General features: G+C 45.4%; 1 protein-coding gene across 1 annotated transcript in view; it reads right to left on the bottom strand.

Moving 5' to 3' along the window:
* Ercc3 (ERCC excision repair 3, TFIIH core complex helicase subunit) overlaps positions 1-13,425 on the bottom strand; it is a 32,042-nt gene extending 18,617 nt beyond the window's left edge. The window contains exons 1-8 of the mRNA XM_050134935.1: positions 13,296-13,425; positions 12,877-13,082; positions 11,922-12,158; positions 10,144-10,193; positions 9,362-9,497; positions 9,043-9,207; positions 8,193-8,397; positions 3,484-3,798 (exon numbers count right to left, since the gene is read on the bottom strand). Coding sequence (XP_049990892.1) covers positions 3,484-3,798; positions 8,193-8,397; positions 9,043-9,207; positions 9,362-9,497; positions 10,144-10,193; positions 11,922-12,158; positions 12,877-13,082; positions 13,296-13,323 — 1,342 coding nt within the window. The 5' untranslated portion in view covers positions 13,324-13,425. The remainder of the gene's footprint in view (positions 1-3,483; positions 3,799-8,192; positions 8,398-9,042; positions 9,208-9,361; positions 9,498-10,143; positions 10,194-11,921; positions 12,159-12,876; positions 13,083-13,295) is intronic.
* Positions 13,426-16,368: the final 2,943 nt, after the last annotated feature.

Consider the following 16,368-nt stretch of genomic DNA (forward strand, 5'->3'; position numbering starts at 1 on the left):
ATACCTCTGAATCTCTAATGCCAAGGAAAGTGCTCAATAAATGCTTGTTAAGTCAGGAGGACTGGCCGGGTGGTGGTATATGCCTTTAATCTGTATGAGGCTGGGAGCAAACGTAGAGGTGCATGTGTTAGGCAAGCACTGTACTAACTAAGCTTTTCTAGTTCATTACAACACAAGAGTATTAATAAATTGCCCCAACAAGGTTCCTTCTTAAAAGACCAGTAAGAGAAAAGCTTATCTTTTGAGACCTCAAAGATAAAGCGCTTTGCTGGATCCAATGTAATCAAAGTAGGACGTCAGGAAATTTCCTGATTTGCTCACATCTCTATTTAATAGCAGCTCTTGGGGCTTGACTGCCAGTCAATAGGGCTTGCAGTGTTACTAGTTCATCCTCTGTTGTCAGAGCAAAATGAACACTAAAGTACAAGACTAGGTAGCTCCACTTGTGTGGACTCTTGTGAGAGCCTCACAGTAGATACAGCATCACACATGCAGAAAAGCTCCCACGGAGTCCGGAAGCCTTGCTCTTTTATAACCACTTGCTCTTGCAGGAGCTAACTGGGATCCCGGGAGAACAGAATTAATCCCATCTGCCGGTGATACACACAACCAAAAGCCTTCTCTTAAAGACTCCACCATCTTTGAGAATTGTCTTCAATATATGAAATCTTTCTCTCTCCTTCCTTCCTTCCTTCCTTCCTTCCTTCCTTCCTTCCTTCCTTCCTTCCTTCCTTCCTGTTGTTTTGTTTGTTTGTTTGTGTTTTGTTTTGTGAGACAGAGGTTTCTCTGTATAGCCCTGGCTGTCCTGGAACTCACTTTGTGGACCAGGTTTACCTCAAACTCACAAAGATCCACCTGCCTCTGCCTGAGTACTAAGATTAAAAGCAAGCACCACCATCACCTGGCTCAACACAGGAACTCTTACACAACACACTCAAAGGCCTGAACTCAAAGCTTGGTTTCACTGTTTTACCCAAAGACAAACCAGTGATGTTGGGAACCAGACCAGAGAACAGAGACCACACTATGAACTTTAGGACTATGACCTGATACTAGGCTCCCACACGCTTGAATTTGAGATTTTAGTTAAGAACAGCAGTATTCATTAAGTACACTCTCAGGAAGAGTACACTCTCAGCCCTCCCAGGCTTCATACCCAGCCCAAGGGAAATACTTTAGAACAATCTTAAACTCATTTAAAACACGACTTTCTACACCATCAGCTTTAATCCTGGCAGACTTGACACCCATACTCTTGAAGGTTGAGCTTCTAAATTATCATAAAATAAATGTGATAGGGAAGGGGTATCAGTTCCATGAACTGTAATATATATATTTGGATAGATAGATAGATAGATAGATAGATAGATAGATAGATAGATAGATAGATATTTCTATGTCTACACCAAAATCAGGACATAGATCAACTCATTGCTCCCTCATAACTGCCTAATATGCTGGTCATTTGTGTCCTCCTTGAGTGCTGCCCCAGCAACCACTGGCCTGTTCACTAACATGTGGTATCTTTTTGACAATGTCATATACGCGTAACCACACACTTCTTTCAGCACCATGCCCCTGAAACTTAGACAAGCTATTGCATGTCCATTCCTCTTTACTGACAAGTTGTGTTCCGGTGTACAGATGTGCTGTCGTCTGCTTATCTAAACATCCCCAGATGACCACTGAATTTTGGAGATTATGAATAGAGTTGCTATGGAAACATTTAAGTAGAGATATTTCTACATAAATCTGTTCTCATTTCCAACAGTGTACAGAAAAATCATGTTGTGATTTTACAGTGGATGTCGATTTGTTCTACAGAGCAACCATCAACTCTGCAATGCCTCTGATATAAAACCTCCTCTGCACTGATCATGCCAGGATTCTCATTTTAGCCATTCTATTTGGAGTAAAGTGACATCTTGTGTCTTAACCATCATTTCCCTGAGGGCTAATGATGCTTATACCGTTAGTGCAGACACAGCATGTAAATATCCTTGCTAATGTTGTTTCCTAACGTTCTGAATTCATCTGACAATGCAAATCAGTATGTCTAAAGTCTAACAGACTCCCGGTTGTCCCTTGGTAGGTAGCAAGCTGTCTCCAAAGCTATCTCATTTCAATGAATGCCCTGCTGAGCTTCCTTCACTCAAACTAAAGCCTTAGTTTCATCCTTGATTTCGCCTTCCTTTCTGCCCTCATATTTAACCTGTTCATGGGATCTCTGTGGCCTGTCCAATCAGATTGTCTTCATCCTACTGTCTTCTCCCTGGCTCAAGCCTTCTCTTGGGACTCCATAAGTCTACTCCTTTCATTGCTCCCAAAGTGCTTATGCTCAGTAGCCAGAGTGATTCCTATTGTAAGTCAGCTCAGGTTACTCTCTGTTTCCGATCCTTAGATGGCTTCTTCCTCAGAGATGAGCGGTATAAGCCACATCTCCACCCAGGTCTATGAGCCCTGAAGCTGCTCTGGCACCTGCACCGGGGCAGCCTTGACTGCTCTCTCAGAACTTCTCTGGGGACACTGTCTGAGCATGCCAAGGTCTTTTTTGTTTTGTTTGTTTTTTGAGACAGGGTTTCTCTATGTAATGGTTCTGGCTGTACTGGAACTCACTTTGTAGACCAGGCTGGCCTCAAACTCAGAGATTTGCCTGCCTCTGCCTCCTGAGTGCTGGGATTAAAGATGTGTGCCACAACCTGCCAGTGCATGCCAAGTTCTTTACCACAAGGCCAGTACCTTGTCGTTTTCCCTTCTCAAAGACATCCAGTCTCTGCTGGACCATCTATAAGCACCTCTATTAGCATCTCTAGTTATCCTCAGACATATACAGACCCTGGAAAAGCTCTCATTATATAAAAACGACACCAGTGGTGGGCAGCCCATTTTCAGTGATCTGAATAGGTTCTCTGTAAAAAATACTGTTGTGTTTCATTAAATGAAGGCTGAAGTATCAGTTGTCAGTATGTAATATAAATCCAACTTCTCCAATTGCAGGCGTATCTTTTTCTTACAACAGTGTCAGTGATACAATCTATCAATCTGCTGTAAAAGTCACCCATTTAGAGTATAATCCAGCAGGTTTTAGTAAAGTTCTAGAGCAGTGCAACCCTGACTGTGGTCTAGCTTTAGAACATCTCCTGCATCTCTACTTTCAGTCAGTCCACATTTTCCTCTGCATTCTAAGGCAACCCACGCTGCGTTCTGATTCTAAATCAGTGGCTCTCAACCTTCTTAATTCAATGACCTTTTAACACAGTTCCTCATGTTGTGGTGACCCCCACAGTAATAATATAATAAAATATTTTATAATAATAATAAAATTATTATTACTACTATTTCGGAGAAAGGGTTTTTCTGCGTAGCCCTGGCTGTCCTGGAGCTTGCTCTTTGCTAGTTAGTAGATAGAATACACAGCAGTCACCTGCAACCCCCAATGGGTCAGCTTTTATCTGCATAGACAGTCAGCGTCCACCTCCTTACCTGGAATGGTGTGTACCTCGTCAAGGATCATGAGGCCCCACTCCTGGGTTTTGAGCCACTCCATTACTCTCTCAGCCTCCCAGGACCTTTTGGTGGTGTGGCCCAGCATAGAATAAGTGCTAATGGCAATCGAGCAGCCGATGGGCTTGTCCTTGGCATCCGAGGTGAAGCGGCAGATCTGGCTGTCATCGATGGTTGACCACATCTTAAACTGGGCTTTCCACTGCTCCACAGACACAGCCGAGTTGCCCAGGACCAGGCAGCGCTTTCTGACAGTACACGCAGCAGTCACACCAACCAGGGACTTCCCAGCACCTACAAGCAACCAAAGGGTGATGCTACCCAGCAGCAGAGTGAAACAAAGGTCAGGAACAGATAGAATGGTCAACAGGACCAGAATCTAGGCACAATCCATAAACTGGTCCTCAGAGACAGTATCTATAAGGCACTCACTGCTTCAGGCTGCGTTCTTCATAAAGAGATGACCCACTTAGTACTTGTTTATGAGACTTAGTAGAAGGCCCTTCGATAGCGCCTTATATGTATCTCACATAAATGGTAAAATGTTAGAACCACCAATGAGAAGGATGTTCCTGCTATCATCAGTTTAAAGAAGGGAAGGCTGGAGCGAAGAGCATTTGCCCATGGTCATAGGTACCCAGCACACAGTGTAGGCAAATGACAGCTTTAAACTAATAGGACAATCAAGGCTCAGGAAAGCACAAAGTGTGCACGCTCCTGGCAAAGTCAGAGAAGACAAAATTCTTTGAACTTCTTGTTAGTCCCCAGAAGGCCCTGAGCGTAGCTCGCCTGGGGAACTACATTTCCCAGGAGCCCCTAGCGTTCCACGCAAAGGCTGCGCAGGCAAAGAACGTGGTGTCTGACGCACGTGCGTGGGGAACCCTTTAAAAGGCTGGAAAGCCGTCTGTTCGTTCTCTTTTCCCCTTCTCTCCCGCACAGAAGGCCCTTGTGCGTAACTCGCCTGGGGAACTACACTTCTTTAGTTTCCCCTTCCATTAGAAGATTAAGATGAAAAAAATCAAACTGTTTAACGATTTCACCTTTATCTCTGACATGATCCATGAAGCTTTCTGAAGATAACTGAAGGCAGAGGCCCATCCCTGCAAACTGTGTCCAGGTTGGAGTTCCCGGATGAATCTGTAATGGCCTCTGGTTGTGGACCTAGGTAGACCTGACACTGATTGTGAACTCTGACGAAAGGGGGTGTGTGTGTGCAAACGCGTGTGTCTGCTGCCTTTCCGCAGACCCATCACAAGCCATCCAGAAACAAGCAACACTTCTGGAGAGGCAGCCTCCAGATTACATTTTACAAGACTGACTTCTGATGTGGGAGTGATTTCTTATTAATAAAGAAACTGCCTAGGCCCATTTGATAGGCCAACCCCTTAGGTAGGCGGAGTAAACAGAACAGGATGCTGGGAAAAAGAAGCTGAGTCAAGGAGTCGCCATGATGCTCCCACTCCAGACAGACGCAGGTTAAGATCCTCTCTGGTAAGCCAGCTCATGGGCTACATAGACTATTAGAAATGGGTTAGAACAATATGTAAGAGCTAGCCAATAAGAGGCTACAGATAATGGGCCAGGCAGTGTTTGAAAGAATACAGTTTCCTGTAATTATTTCTGGGCATAAGCCTGCCATGCGGGCGGCCGGGTGCCGGGGACGCAGCCCTGCCGCTGCTCCTAATTCAACAGATGGCGCCCAGACGTGTGGCTAACTGAAACCACAAAAAGCCTGAGAAAGCTTGGGAGAGAATGGAGTGAAGCATGTTTTCTTGGTAGCAGAAATTTCGGGTCTACTCTGCTTGCTAGAGGCAAGCAAGCACTCTCATCTAAGAGAGGCTTCCTGACTCAGCTTTAGCTGCAAAACCCTGCAGCTCATTAAGAGGTCCTGCCACGAAACACTTAAACGGTTTTGATGAAAAGCTGACCGCATGCTTTTCGATTTTCAGCTGTAGCAGGAAAAAAGCTGTGCCGTTTAAAAATGCTGGCTTTCTGGGCCATCCTGCTAGGGCAAACTCTGACTGAGGCAGGAGGGCCGGCTACAGAGAGAGGACTTGAATGTTGTCTGTTGTAGCTCGCTGGCTGGCAGGGACCTTGAAACGCCATAGAATTGTGGCTATAAATATGGCTACAGCCTGTATCTCCGCCATGAGGCTGGAAAGCTAAGGAATGGACTGGATCTAGCTGGCAAAGCCACGGCTTTAATCCTACTCATATTGCTCAGTAATTTAAAGGCTCGTGTGGTCAGAAAAAGAGAGATATACAGTAAAGAGATTCAAAGATAAAGAAAATGTTTAAATGATTTACAGTGTGTTAAAAATATATGCAAGCTAAAAGTTAAAAGTTTTAAAAAAAAAGTAAGAAAAAGAGAAGTTGTGTGTGGTAGTACACGCCTTTAATCCCAACGCTTGGGAGGCAGAGGGAGATTGACCTCTGTGACTTCAAGGTGTGGTAGCACACGCCTTTAATCCCAGTGCCTAGAAGGCAGAGACAAACAGATCTCTGTGAGTTCAAGGTGTGGTAGCAAACACCTTTAATCCCAATGCCTGGGAGGCAGAGACAGGCGGATCTCTGAGAGTTCAAGGAGAGCCTGGTCTACAGAGTTATTCCAGGTCAAAGAGATACAGAGAATATAAAATAAAAGTAAAAATAAACGAAATAGAGGTTAAAATAAAGCGTACAAAGATGGAAAATACACAGAGAATCTTGATACTGTATACTATTATGCTCTCTTTGAATTGTTTGAATGCTGAGGAAGGAGCAACAGATGCTAAAAGATATTTGTTTATAAATGCTGCTGAACTAATCCATCGTAGAGATTTTGATGCCTTGACTTTGAAATTTGGATCTAAGGACATGATACTTTGGAAAGGAGTTTCTTATTTTGTTTTCACAGAGGATGAGACCCTGTTCATTTCTTCTATTCCGATATGGTATGATGGACCACGCCCTCCTGAACGGTTGCTGTGAATACCTTCAGAAAATTGCTTCGCTCAACTGCCAACTGAGATGAAACTAGCACACAGGTTATACCATGAAAGACCTAATTAACGACGCCCCCATTCAGCAGGAAGCAGTTTGGAGAGAAAAAACTGCGCCCATGTTCCCAAATATTGTTTATAAATGTTCTTTTACATTTAAAGGGGGAGATGATATAGGTATGAATAATTTACATTGATATGGATTTTGCTTTAGTGATTTAAATTTAAGGTTAATTTTGTAATGTATATAGGTTGTTAATGAATAATCATTAATAATAGTTAAGTTTGTAGTCATGTTAGTTAAGATTTTCTAGATGTGCATAGATATATTTTAGATAGGCATTCTTCATATTTTTCAAAGATTATAGAATATGGCATTTTAAATGTTTTAATAACTTAGGACTTTTCATGACAATGAGACAGTCTGCTCCTGGCATCACCAATCTACTTCAAGAGGAAGATGGGCATCGAAGAGGATCCTTATGGAGTTTGATAGCCATTTGGGCAAGAAACTGCTCTTGCCTGGACTGTTGCATAAACTGGACACAGAGAACCCGCAGAGAGAGGACTGCTGAACTTGCCTAAAGGTGAGATGACCTTTTGGGGTTCCTGCTTCATGAAAGAGTCTGTGAGACATTCTGCAGGACACAGCAAAAAGTGACTGAACTGTCTTTGGAATTTCTTGCTTGATGAGAATGTCTGCTGGATACTATGGGCCTGTAGGCCGAAGATGGATGCCCCAACGGTACAGAGGAACTTTGGGTGACTGTCCAGGCAGCGAGATGTCTCTGTCATTTCTAGAGTTTTCTTATTTCTTGTTTGATAGGTAATATTATATCCTTCTGGAGTCTTTGATGGAGTTGAAGAATGATTAGTTATAGTTTTCCTTAGTTATGATAAGAGATAAAATAGATATAAATATTGTAACTGTAATTCTTACTTGATAACTGTTTTGTTATATGTAATTTTACTATGTTAAAGTTAAAGCCTTTCTTTTTTGTTTAAACAGAAAAAGGGGAAATGATGTGGGAGTGATTTCTTATTAATAAACTGCCTAGGCCCATTTGATAGGCCAACCCCTTAGGTAGGCGGAGTAAACAGAACAGGATGCTGGGAAAAAGAAGCTGAGTCAAGGAGTTGCCATGATGCTCCCACTCCAGACTCAGGTTAAGATCCTCTCTGGTAAGCCAGCTCATGGGCTACATAGACTATTAGAAGTGGGTTAGAACAATATGTAAGAGCTAGCCAATAAGAGGCTACAGATAATGGGCCAGGCAGTGTTTGAAAGAATACAGTTTCCGTGTAATTATTTCTGGGCATAAGCCTGCCATGCGGGCGGCCGGGTGCCGGGGACGCAGCCCTGCCGCTGCTCCTAATTCAACAGACTTCACTGGGTAGGAACTGTGCTACATGCCCAGCGGCCCCGCCAGCACTGCTGTCTACCCGTACAGCACGCTCCTCCATTATTAGTCAGGACTTCATGGGTTCCTTAGCGAAGCCATTCACAGTCATTCTCTGTGCCAACTGAATGAGCTCTGATATACCCGCAGGGCCTTGACTAACGGCGGCACAAATCAAGCACCTCGATAAATATCAGTTCAGTCCAGAACCAGGAACAGGCAAGGGGCTAGCAGGGAGACACACCGAGTAGGGCCGGAGGCAGCCAGCAGACAAAGGCGGGGCCTCCTCCACTCAGGCCTCACTCACCACAGGGAAGAACGATGACTCCGGAGCGTGCGCGCCCATTTCCAAACATCTTCCGCAGGCTCTTCTCCTGATAGGGTCTGAGCACGGCTGTGGGCTTCAGGTCAAAGTTGATGTCAGGGTTGAGAGAGTCATTCCGGAAGTCATACTCTGCCAGCAGAGGGTACTCTAAGTAGATGCAGCGCTTCTGCAGCTCCTCGATCATTTCCTAGGAGCCAGCAGAGGACACTTGAGAATCTCAACTCCAAAACGCATTCGAGACAACATTCAAAAAGGCCTCATGATCAATATCTGGAGTTTAGATGAACACAATTTCAGATTTTACTTGCCAACAAGAAGGTTAGCACAGAAAAACAACACAAACTAGGAACACGGGCAAAACAATTTTTTTTTTGTTTAGTGGGTTGTTTTTTCTTGTTGCTTTGGTTCTTGTGAGACAAGTGGCATCCAGCCAGGGCCAGTCTTAAATCCACTGTGCAGTCCAGGATGACCCTGAACTGCTGACTCCTCCTGGCCTCCGCCCTTCCAGGCTCAGATTTCAGACACACACTACCACACTATTTATATGGTGCTAGTGACTGAAACCGGGACTTAGACACACTAGGAAATATTCTACCAACAGAGTACCATCCCTGGTCTCCTCAAAATGAACTTTAATCAGAACCAAAATGGATCCTGTGGAAACCAGCCTCCTAGCCCCAAGAAGGACATTCAGACCATAATCACCTCAGGAGAATATAAGGGGCCAACTGGTAAGAACAAAACCGGAAACGTACAGGGATCCCTTTCTCTCGGAGGAGAGGGTGCAGACACATGGCTGGACTGGTAGACAAACCAGGAAGCATTCACTAACCTGCTTGACTTCAAAGGAGACTGTCTGGGTCTCTTCTTCCTCTTCCTCATCCTTGTCCATTTGCTCATAAAAATCAAACAGGTCTTTGGGGATGTCAGATTTGGCATGTGGATCTACCACCTGGGAGGTAGAAGGCCCACCACTGCCTTCTGCAGTCTTAGAAATCTGGAAGAGAAAGGCAGTATGGGACTCTTGTTACCAGCCATGAACTGACGCTGTAAGGGGCAACAGCAGCAGGGCGGCTAGCCTGTCATTGCTGGGTTACAGGAGAACTGAGGTCCTAAGTTCCCAGCCCCAGGTAACCCAGAAGCTCACGCACAGCAGATCTGCTTGTGAAGGTCTCTGTGATGAGTTCTGTAGACTCCCCCTCAACGTTCCTCAAGCGACATTCGCGGATCACAGGGTCTTGAAGAAGATGCTGGATGACATCAGGGTGGGAACTTTCAACAAAGTATCTACAAGCAGGGAGAAGGGAAGTCCCTACTGACGGGCACACCATTTCCAGAACATTCTGCATCTAATTCAATTAGATGATCTGAAAATTATAGCCTCATGACTTCCCACACCTTTGTCAGATCAAACAGCTACAACTGAAGACATAACACGCTGAGAATCACAGGAAGGAGCACAGCTGAACACAAGGCATAAATGCGTGCAGTCCGAGTATGATCACTGCTTTGCTAACGTTCTTCTCTGAAACATCTATATAGAAACTACTATTGTATGTGGATAAATAACACTGCAATTTTAACTTCTAGAATTTTTTTTCTTGTTTTGTTTTGTTTTGTTTTTAAGTCAGTGTTTCTCTGTGTAGCCCTGGCTGTCCTGGAACTCACTCTGTAAGCCCAGGCTGGCCTCGAACTCAGAAATCATCCTGCTTCCGCCTCCCAAGTGCTGGGATTAAAGGTGTGTACCACCACGCCCAGCTAGAATTCTTGATTATCAGCTAGAAGTCAACTGGACTACAGGGTGAGGGACTCCTTTCCCTTCCTAAGTCCTCTCAATTTTCCATTTTTGTCTCAAGCAGAGCCGGAGCCCAGCCCTACCCACAGTCCTCCCTCCTCCCTGCCATCAGAGGGCAGTACGTCTACCTCCTCTTACCTGTTGTGCTTCAGGACCAGCTTGACTTTCCCATAGCTGACCGTACACAACTGCAAGAGAGAACACCAGCAAATCTCAGTCCCCAGGACGCCATGCCTTAGCACAGCCACGTGGAGAGTTGACTTGCTTTAGGAAAACCCCATGTGCAGTCATATCTGCCTAAAGGGAGCTGTTTTAGAGATGAAAGAAGCTCCTCCTACCTAACTCACATGCCTAGCTAAAAAGCACTGCTGTGTTCCCCGTTTTACTTCCCCCTGCTTGTCCACAGCCCCCATCCTGATCTGGAGGCTCATCCTGCCTTATCAGAACTAAAGCAGCTCCCAGAAGTCATCAGGCACACAGTGAGTACTCCGCAGTACCTGCTTACAAGGTAAGTTCAGAAGGTTAGGCCTTCCCACCAGTGTTCTCATTTTCCCAACTGGGCGGGGTGGCACACGCCTTTAATCCCAGCACCTGGGAGGCAGAAGCAGATCAATCTCTGTGAGTCCAAGTCCAGGCTGATCTACAGAGGGAGTTCCAGGACAGCTAAGGGTACACAGAGAAACCCTGTCTCTTGGCAAATGAACTCAAGACCATGAAGCTACATCCCTAATCACGTCCACCTCTATTTTTAAATTTTGAGACAAGTTCTAATAAATCCACCAGCCCAGCCTTGAACTTTCAGTTCTTGTCCCTGGACAGCTGGGATCAGAGGCATGTGCCACCATGCCCAGCACAATGTAAGCTTCTTGGTGACAGGGAATATAGTGTAAATCCTCTCAGGTTCCCAATCTGCTGGAAGGAATCCTGTCATTTGTGTGTTGGCAATGGTAACTGGCAATCAGATTTCGAGCTGCCCTCAGACCGCCGCAGCACTGCCCCAATGCCATCATCCTGGTAGGCAGCTCCCCACCGAGACCGGACCTAGCTCTGCTGCATTCTCCTTGGGCAACCCTCTACGTCGCCACAACACGGCAGAACTCTGCGGAGTCCAAGGCTTCTCTGGGAGTGGATACATGGTATTCTGCTTACAGACGTAAAATCCAATGTGGAGCCCTTCCAGATTCGCTAATGGTAACAAAACTACTTACCGCCCGCTTCTTTGATTCAACTGCCACGCACCTGGAGCCCTCCTCACTTCAACATTTTAAGTTCTGACTTTCCCTAGTACAATTCATTTACCATGGGTCTAGAGTAAGTATTTAACCTTAAATGGAGCTCACTACCTAAAACACCATACAGAGATTCATTTTCTCAGAGTTCTAGATGTTCATGATGAATGGACCAGGCCCAGATAATTGAGACTGTGGCAAGGTCTCCTGACTGGTAAAGAGCCACCTTCTCTCTACAGTCCATGAAGAAGGGATTTATGACAGCTGTATGATGTCTCCTAATAAAGACAAGCATCTTCCTGATTGTGAGGTCTTACTCTTATGGCCTCATTTAGTCTTAAAAAAATTCAGGTATATCGGGGTTAGAATTTCAAAAAATAAATTGTAGATATACACACACATACATGCATACTTATAAATGTGATCTCTAGCACCACCCATTCAGAGCTGGTTTTCCAAATAACCCTTGTTAGTAGACTGGACCTGAATTATTATTTCAGGGCTAGGAGTAACTCACAGGAAGCATAGCCTCAGCCAGAACCACAACTGGATCCAAAGCAGCAGCAGCTAGGCAATCAGCTACTGTGCTACCAAAGGAGATACAAGCCAGACATTTTGATGGCAATATCAGTACCTGAGCATACCACTGCCACATTATGAAGACAATTAGAACTGCTAGCAACTCACCTTAATAAACTGGATGATGCCATCGGGAACTCCAGTCTTACTGAGCTTTCTGAGGTACTCAGTGATGTCGCTGGTCTGCAGCCCAACACTGACAGCTGCGTAGAGGGAGTAGGCAGTTAGCTTGTATTCATGGACATGAGTAGGCCGGCACACTGGCTCTGCAATTGCCACCAGGAAGTCTTGGGCATACTTGTAAACTGGAGAGAAGGCTTCCAGAAAAATGTGGCCATCAGGAGCCTAAAAATATCAAGTAAACACAACAGGCAAGGATATTAATGGGCTGCAGAGACCACTAGGCTCTCATGTCATTATCAAAAAGGGTAAGCTGTCCACTGCTAAGATATCCTTGAAACCAGTCCTTCCGGCAACCGCAAGGGTCCTAGTACTTTAATTAGACATAGAAGAGTAGAGAGAAAAGGTTCCCAATGTTCCATACACAGAAATCCTTTTTTTATCTACACGGGAAGTAGAAAAAGACAAGATTGACCTTGGGAGAGGGTTGAAGGGGAGGGGAGAAGCAGGGAGGGGAGCAGAGAAAAATGTAGAGCTTAAAAGAAATCAATACAAAAAAAAAAAAAAAGAAAGAAAGACATGCTACATTGAATGACTGACTGTATGTGGTGTAAGTGTGAGTACATGCATGCCATAGTTCCAATGTTGAAAGTCAGGGGACAACTTGCCAAAACAGGTTCTCTTCTCCTACCATGTGGGTACTGGTACAGACTCAGGTCTCACTCTTGACAGCAAGAGCCTTTACCTGCTGAGTTATCTGGCATTCACCACTGTGTGGTGGGCTGTGGAGAAATGGAGAGCGAACGACCAGGTCACACCAGCTATTCCAATGTGCACGTATAGCCCCAGCCACTTAAGAAAGCAGCATTCCTGACTCTTGAATTTTGGAGGTGTGAGAATGTCCAAGATTTAGCTGCCACCCAGACTTTTCGGCTATGCTTACCACCCAGAGGGGCCTGGAAGTATGGTCGCCCTTCAGCGGCATCTGCTGCCTGTAGTCCTTGGCTCCATACTCATCCACTTTGGTGCTGGACTCATCGACCTGTTTCCCTGCCGCTGAGGGCACCGCCTCCTGAGAGTCGTTCCCAGGCGTGTCGTCTTCGTCTTCCTCTTCCTCCTCATACTGCCTCTTTTTGGACTTCTTCTTGTCTGCGACAGAAGACACAGACGTGAACCCAGCAAGGTTTTACAATTCCCTCCGCACTACACAGGGAACGCTAAGTTCTCCTGAGCCAGCGCTCTGCATCCCGGCATCACCCCCGGAATCCCGCAAACGCTTCCCACCCGGCTCCACAGCGCATCTCCTGGACCCAACAGACCGGAGCAAACCCTGAGACAAGGACCGCTACAAAGAGTCCGTACCGCGGTCTACTCGGTCTCTTTTGCCCATAACAGTTCCAGGATCAGGGAGCCACAGCGCTCCACACCGCGTAAATTCCTGAAGAGTAACTTTTAGAGGAACTTCCGGTCTATACCGGAAGTACAACCCCAGACCATCGGAAATCCCACCTCTGAAGCTTTGGACCGGAAGAGTCGCTACTCTGCCATAGCTAATCTAAAGTGAGCCGTGACTATGTATTGTTCATCCTCCGCTCATAAGTTTTGCTTTGAACCTGATGTGGTTCTAGGGGCCTTGCACTAACTTGCCCTGTAGACCAGGCTGACCCACAACTCAGAGATCTGCTTGCCTCTACCTCTCGAGTGCTGTGATTCACTATGCCCTGCCTTCGCTCTGGTGTTTGTTGAGGCCACTGCTTAGATCGCTAAGGTAGGACAGTGAACAAACCTGGTTTCCTCAGGCCCCTATGAGCTGGGATTACAGGCGTGTTCCACCACACCTCGTGTCTGGAAATTAAATTCTAAACGCGAGAGGTGAGAAATACACATTGTTTTAAGGAAAATAAAATGGGCAGTAGCATTCTAAATGGAGTGGCCCTGGATAGAGGGTGTGGCTCAATTTTTTCTATACCAGAAACCAAAGAATAATCTTGGGGCCTCACCAAGTATGATACGAACAATAGCTCGGCAAGAAAATTCTTTTTGAGAACCCAAAGGGACTAACAAGGACACCAAGTAGTCAGTTCGCGCGGTTTTTAAAAAGTTTGGTGATTATGTCTTTTCCCCCATTGACTGGGGTCAGATCTCACAGCTTTTGACAAGTGTCCAGTTTTAAAACAAGACACAAAAGAAGGGGGGAAAGGGTCGGGTCAGCTGCTTTAAGTCATCAAATTCTGGTCAGCAGTCTCTCTCTCTCTCTCTCTCTCTCTCTCTCTCTCTCTCTCTCTCTGTACGCACTGAAACAATTGTAAACAACCTGTGTGCACTTGCAAAACAATTGTCAGCAGCCTGTGTACGTGTGTGTGTGCGCGCACACATGTCCTACATCACATAAACCAAGTGTGGTAGCTCATGACTGTAATCCCAACACCTGGAAGGTGGAGGCAAGAAAAGTTCAAAGAAATACTTGGCTACCTCATAGTGTATATACATGCTTCCAAAAATAATAGTAGAATGGTCCTAGAATTGCTCTAAGTAAACAAAATGATGACTGGTTTCATTCTGTGCTTATTTTGAAAGAGAAGTGGATGGGATTTGCTGACTGAGATAATATGGGAAGGGGGAGGAAGGAAAAGTAACATCCAAGATGTTTGGTTTCAGCAGCTACTAAAATGATGTATCTGAGGCAAAGTGCAGATTCGGAAGATGATTTGCAGCAAGTAAGATGTAAGTGGCAAGTCAGTTTGCTGTTCCAGAATACAATGTCAGAGGTGGCATGATTTAAACAGCAAAACTTAGATAAGAAGGTAGAAGGGTGTGAGAAGGGGACCTGAAAGAGGCAAGAGGGAGGAAAATAAAGCATGCCATAGTATGAAAATGTTACAATGAAACCCATTATGTTAACAAAGTGAACAAGCAACCAAAAATTTAAAAGAGAGCTGGGAAGATAAGTTAGCGGGTAAAAGTACTTGAGCAGAAGCACGAAGCCTGATGCAGGATCTTCAGAACCCGCATAAGTGGGGCAGGCGTGATGTTAGTGCAGGCACGACGTTAGACTGCTGTGGTCCTGGCGCTGAGGAGCAGAGAGAGGAGGCTCCTTGGGGCTTGCCAGTCTCGCCAATGAGCTCCAATTAGTGAAAATTCCTGTTGCAAACTAAACAAGGTGAAGTGGAGCTGTGGGGAGATGGATCAGTGAGAAAGCACTTGCGACAAAGATGTAAGGATCAGAATTTGGAGCTAAGGAAGACTCATGGAAAAGCTGGAGAGATAGCTTCATGGCCGAGAACACTTGTTGCTCTTCCAGAAGGCCTGGTTTGCTTCCCAACACCTACATGGTGGCTCACAGCCATCCCTACATCCAGTTCCATGGGATCCAAGGCTTTCTTCTCACCTCTGCAGGCACCAGTCACACATGAGGTGGACATGCATTCATACAAATAAATCTAAACAAACAAAATTCAAAAACAGGTAAGCCAAGTAAACTGCTTCTAATAATGACATGAAGGAAGCAGACAGTAGGCTCCTGGAGCAAGCCCAATCACTGGGCTCTGAATTTAAGTGAGAGACCCTGCCTCTATAGGTGAAGAGGAAAGGAGGACAGTAATAGAGGAAGACACTGGACATCAGCCTCTTGCATTAATGGGTGTATACACACACACACACACACCAAGCAAGCATGGGGAAGTAAAAGTCAGCAGAATTAGTGGATTTAGTTCCCTTTGGTTTATACTGCTACTGCATCTATATTGAAAATGTATTCACAGGACTGGAGAGATGGCTCAGTGGTTAAGAGCACTGATTGCTCTCCCAGAGGACCCTGGTTCAATTCCAGTACTCACATGGCAGTTCACAACTGTCTGCAACTCCAGTTCCAGGGAACCTAACGCCCATGGAAAAACACCAATGCACACGATATAAAAAAAAATAATTTAAAAAATGTGTCCTGTGTCTATGAGAGCAGTCTTCACAGTGGCTATTTTCCTTCTTTGTGCCTCTACCAGCTTTGCATTCTATGGGCTGAGCAAGGTCTCCCCCCTTTGGAGACTTCCTGATCATATCCTTGTGGGGAGGGAGAGGATCCTACATCCATTGGGAGTGTGGAAGTAGGCATAGCACTGAGATCGATCCAGACGGAGGACCTGTCTTCATACTTTCAAAGCCACTTGAGTATTATTGATCATACTGTTGGAGGAACTCAGCTGTGGCTATCAAATGCATCTAGAACAGTGAACCATAAACAGATGTTTCCAAAATTTGATTCTCCCCACTCCAGGGTTATTGCTAGTTGAGATCTGCTTTCAGACCACCATGGACAAAGCTATCTCTCCCTTCGCATTTTCCCACCTTCATCAGCCTCCTGTCTCCTGTCCCCTTCAGTTTATTAAAACCCAGCAATAGAGTTCCTCTCAGATAGTATCCAGAGTCATACAGTGTGACA

Source organism: Alexandromys fortis, unplaced genomic scaffold (genome assembly GCF_014885135.2).
Source record: "Alexandromys fortis isolate MF-2015 unplaced genomic scaffold, M_Fortis_MF-2015_v1.1 scaffold_25, whole genome shotgun sequence".
Lineage (NCBI taxonomy): Eukaryota > Metazoa > Chordata > Mammalia > Rodentia > Cricetidae > Alexandromys > Alexandromys fortis.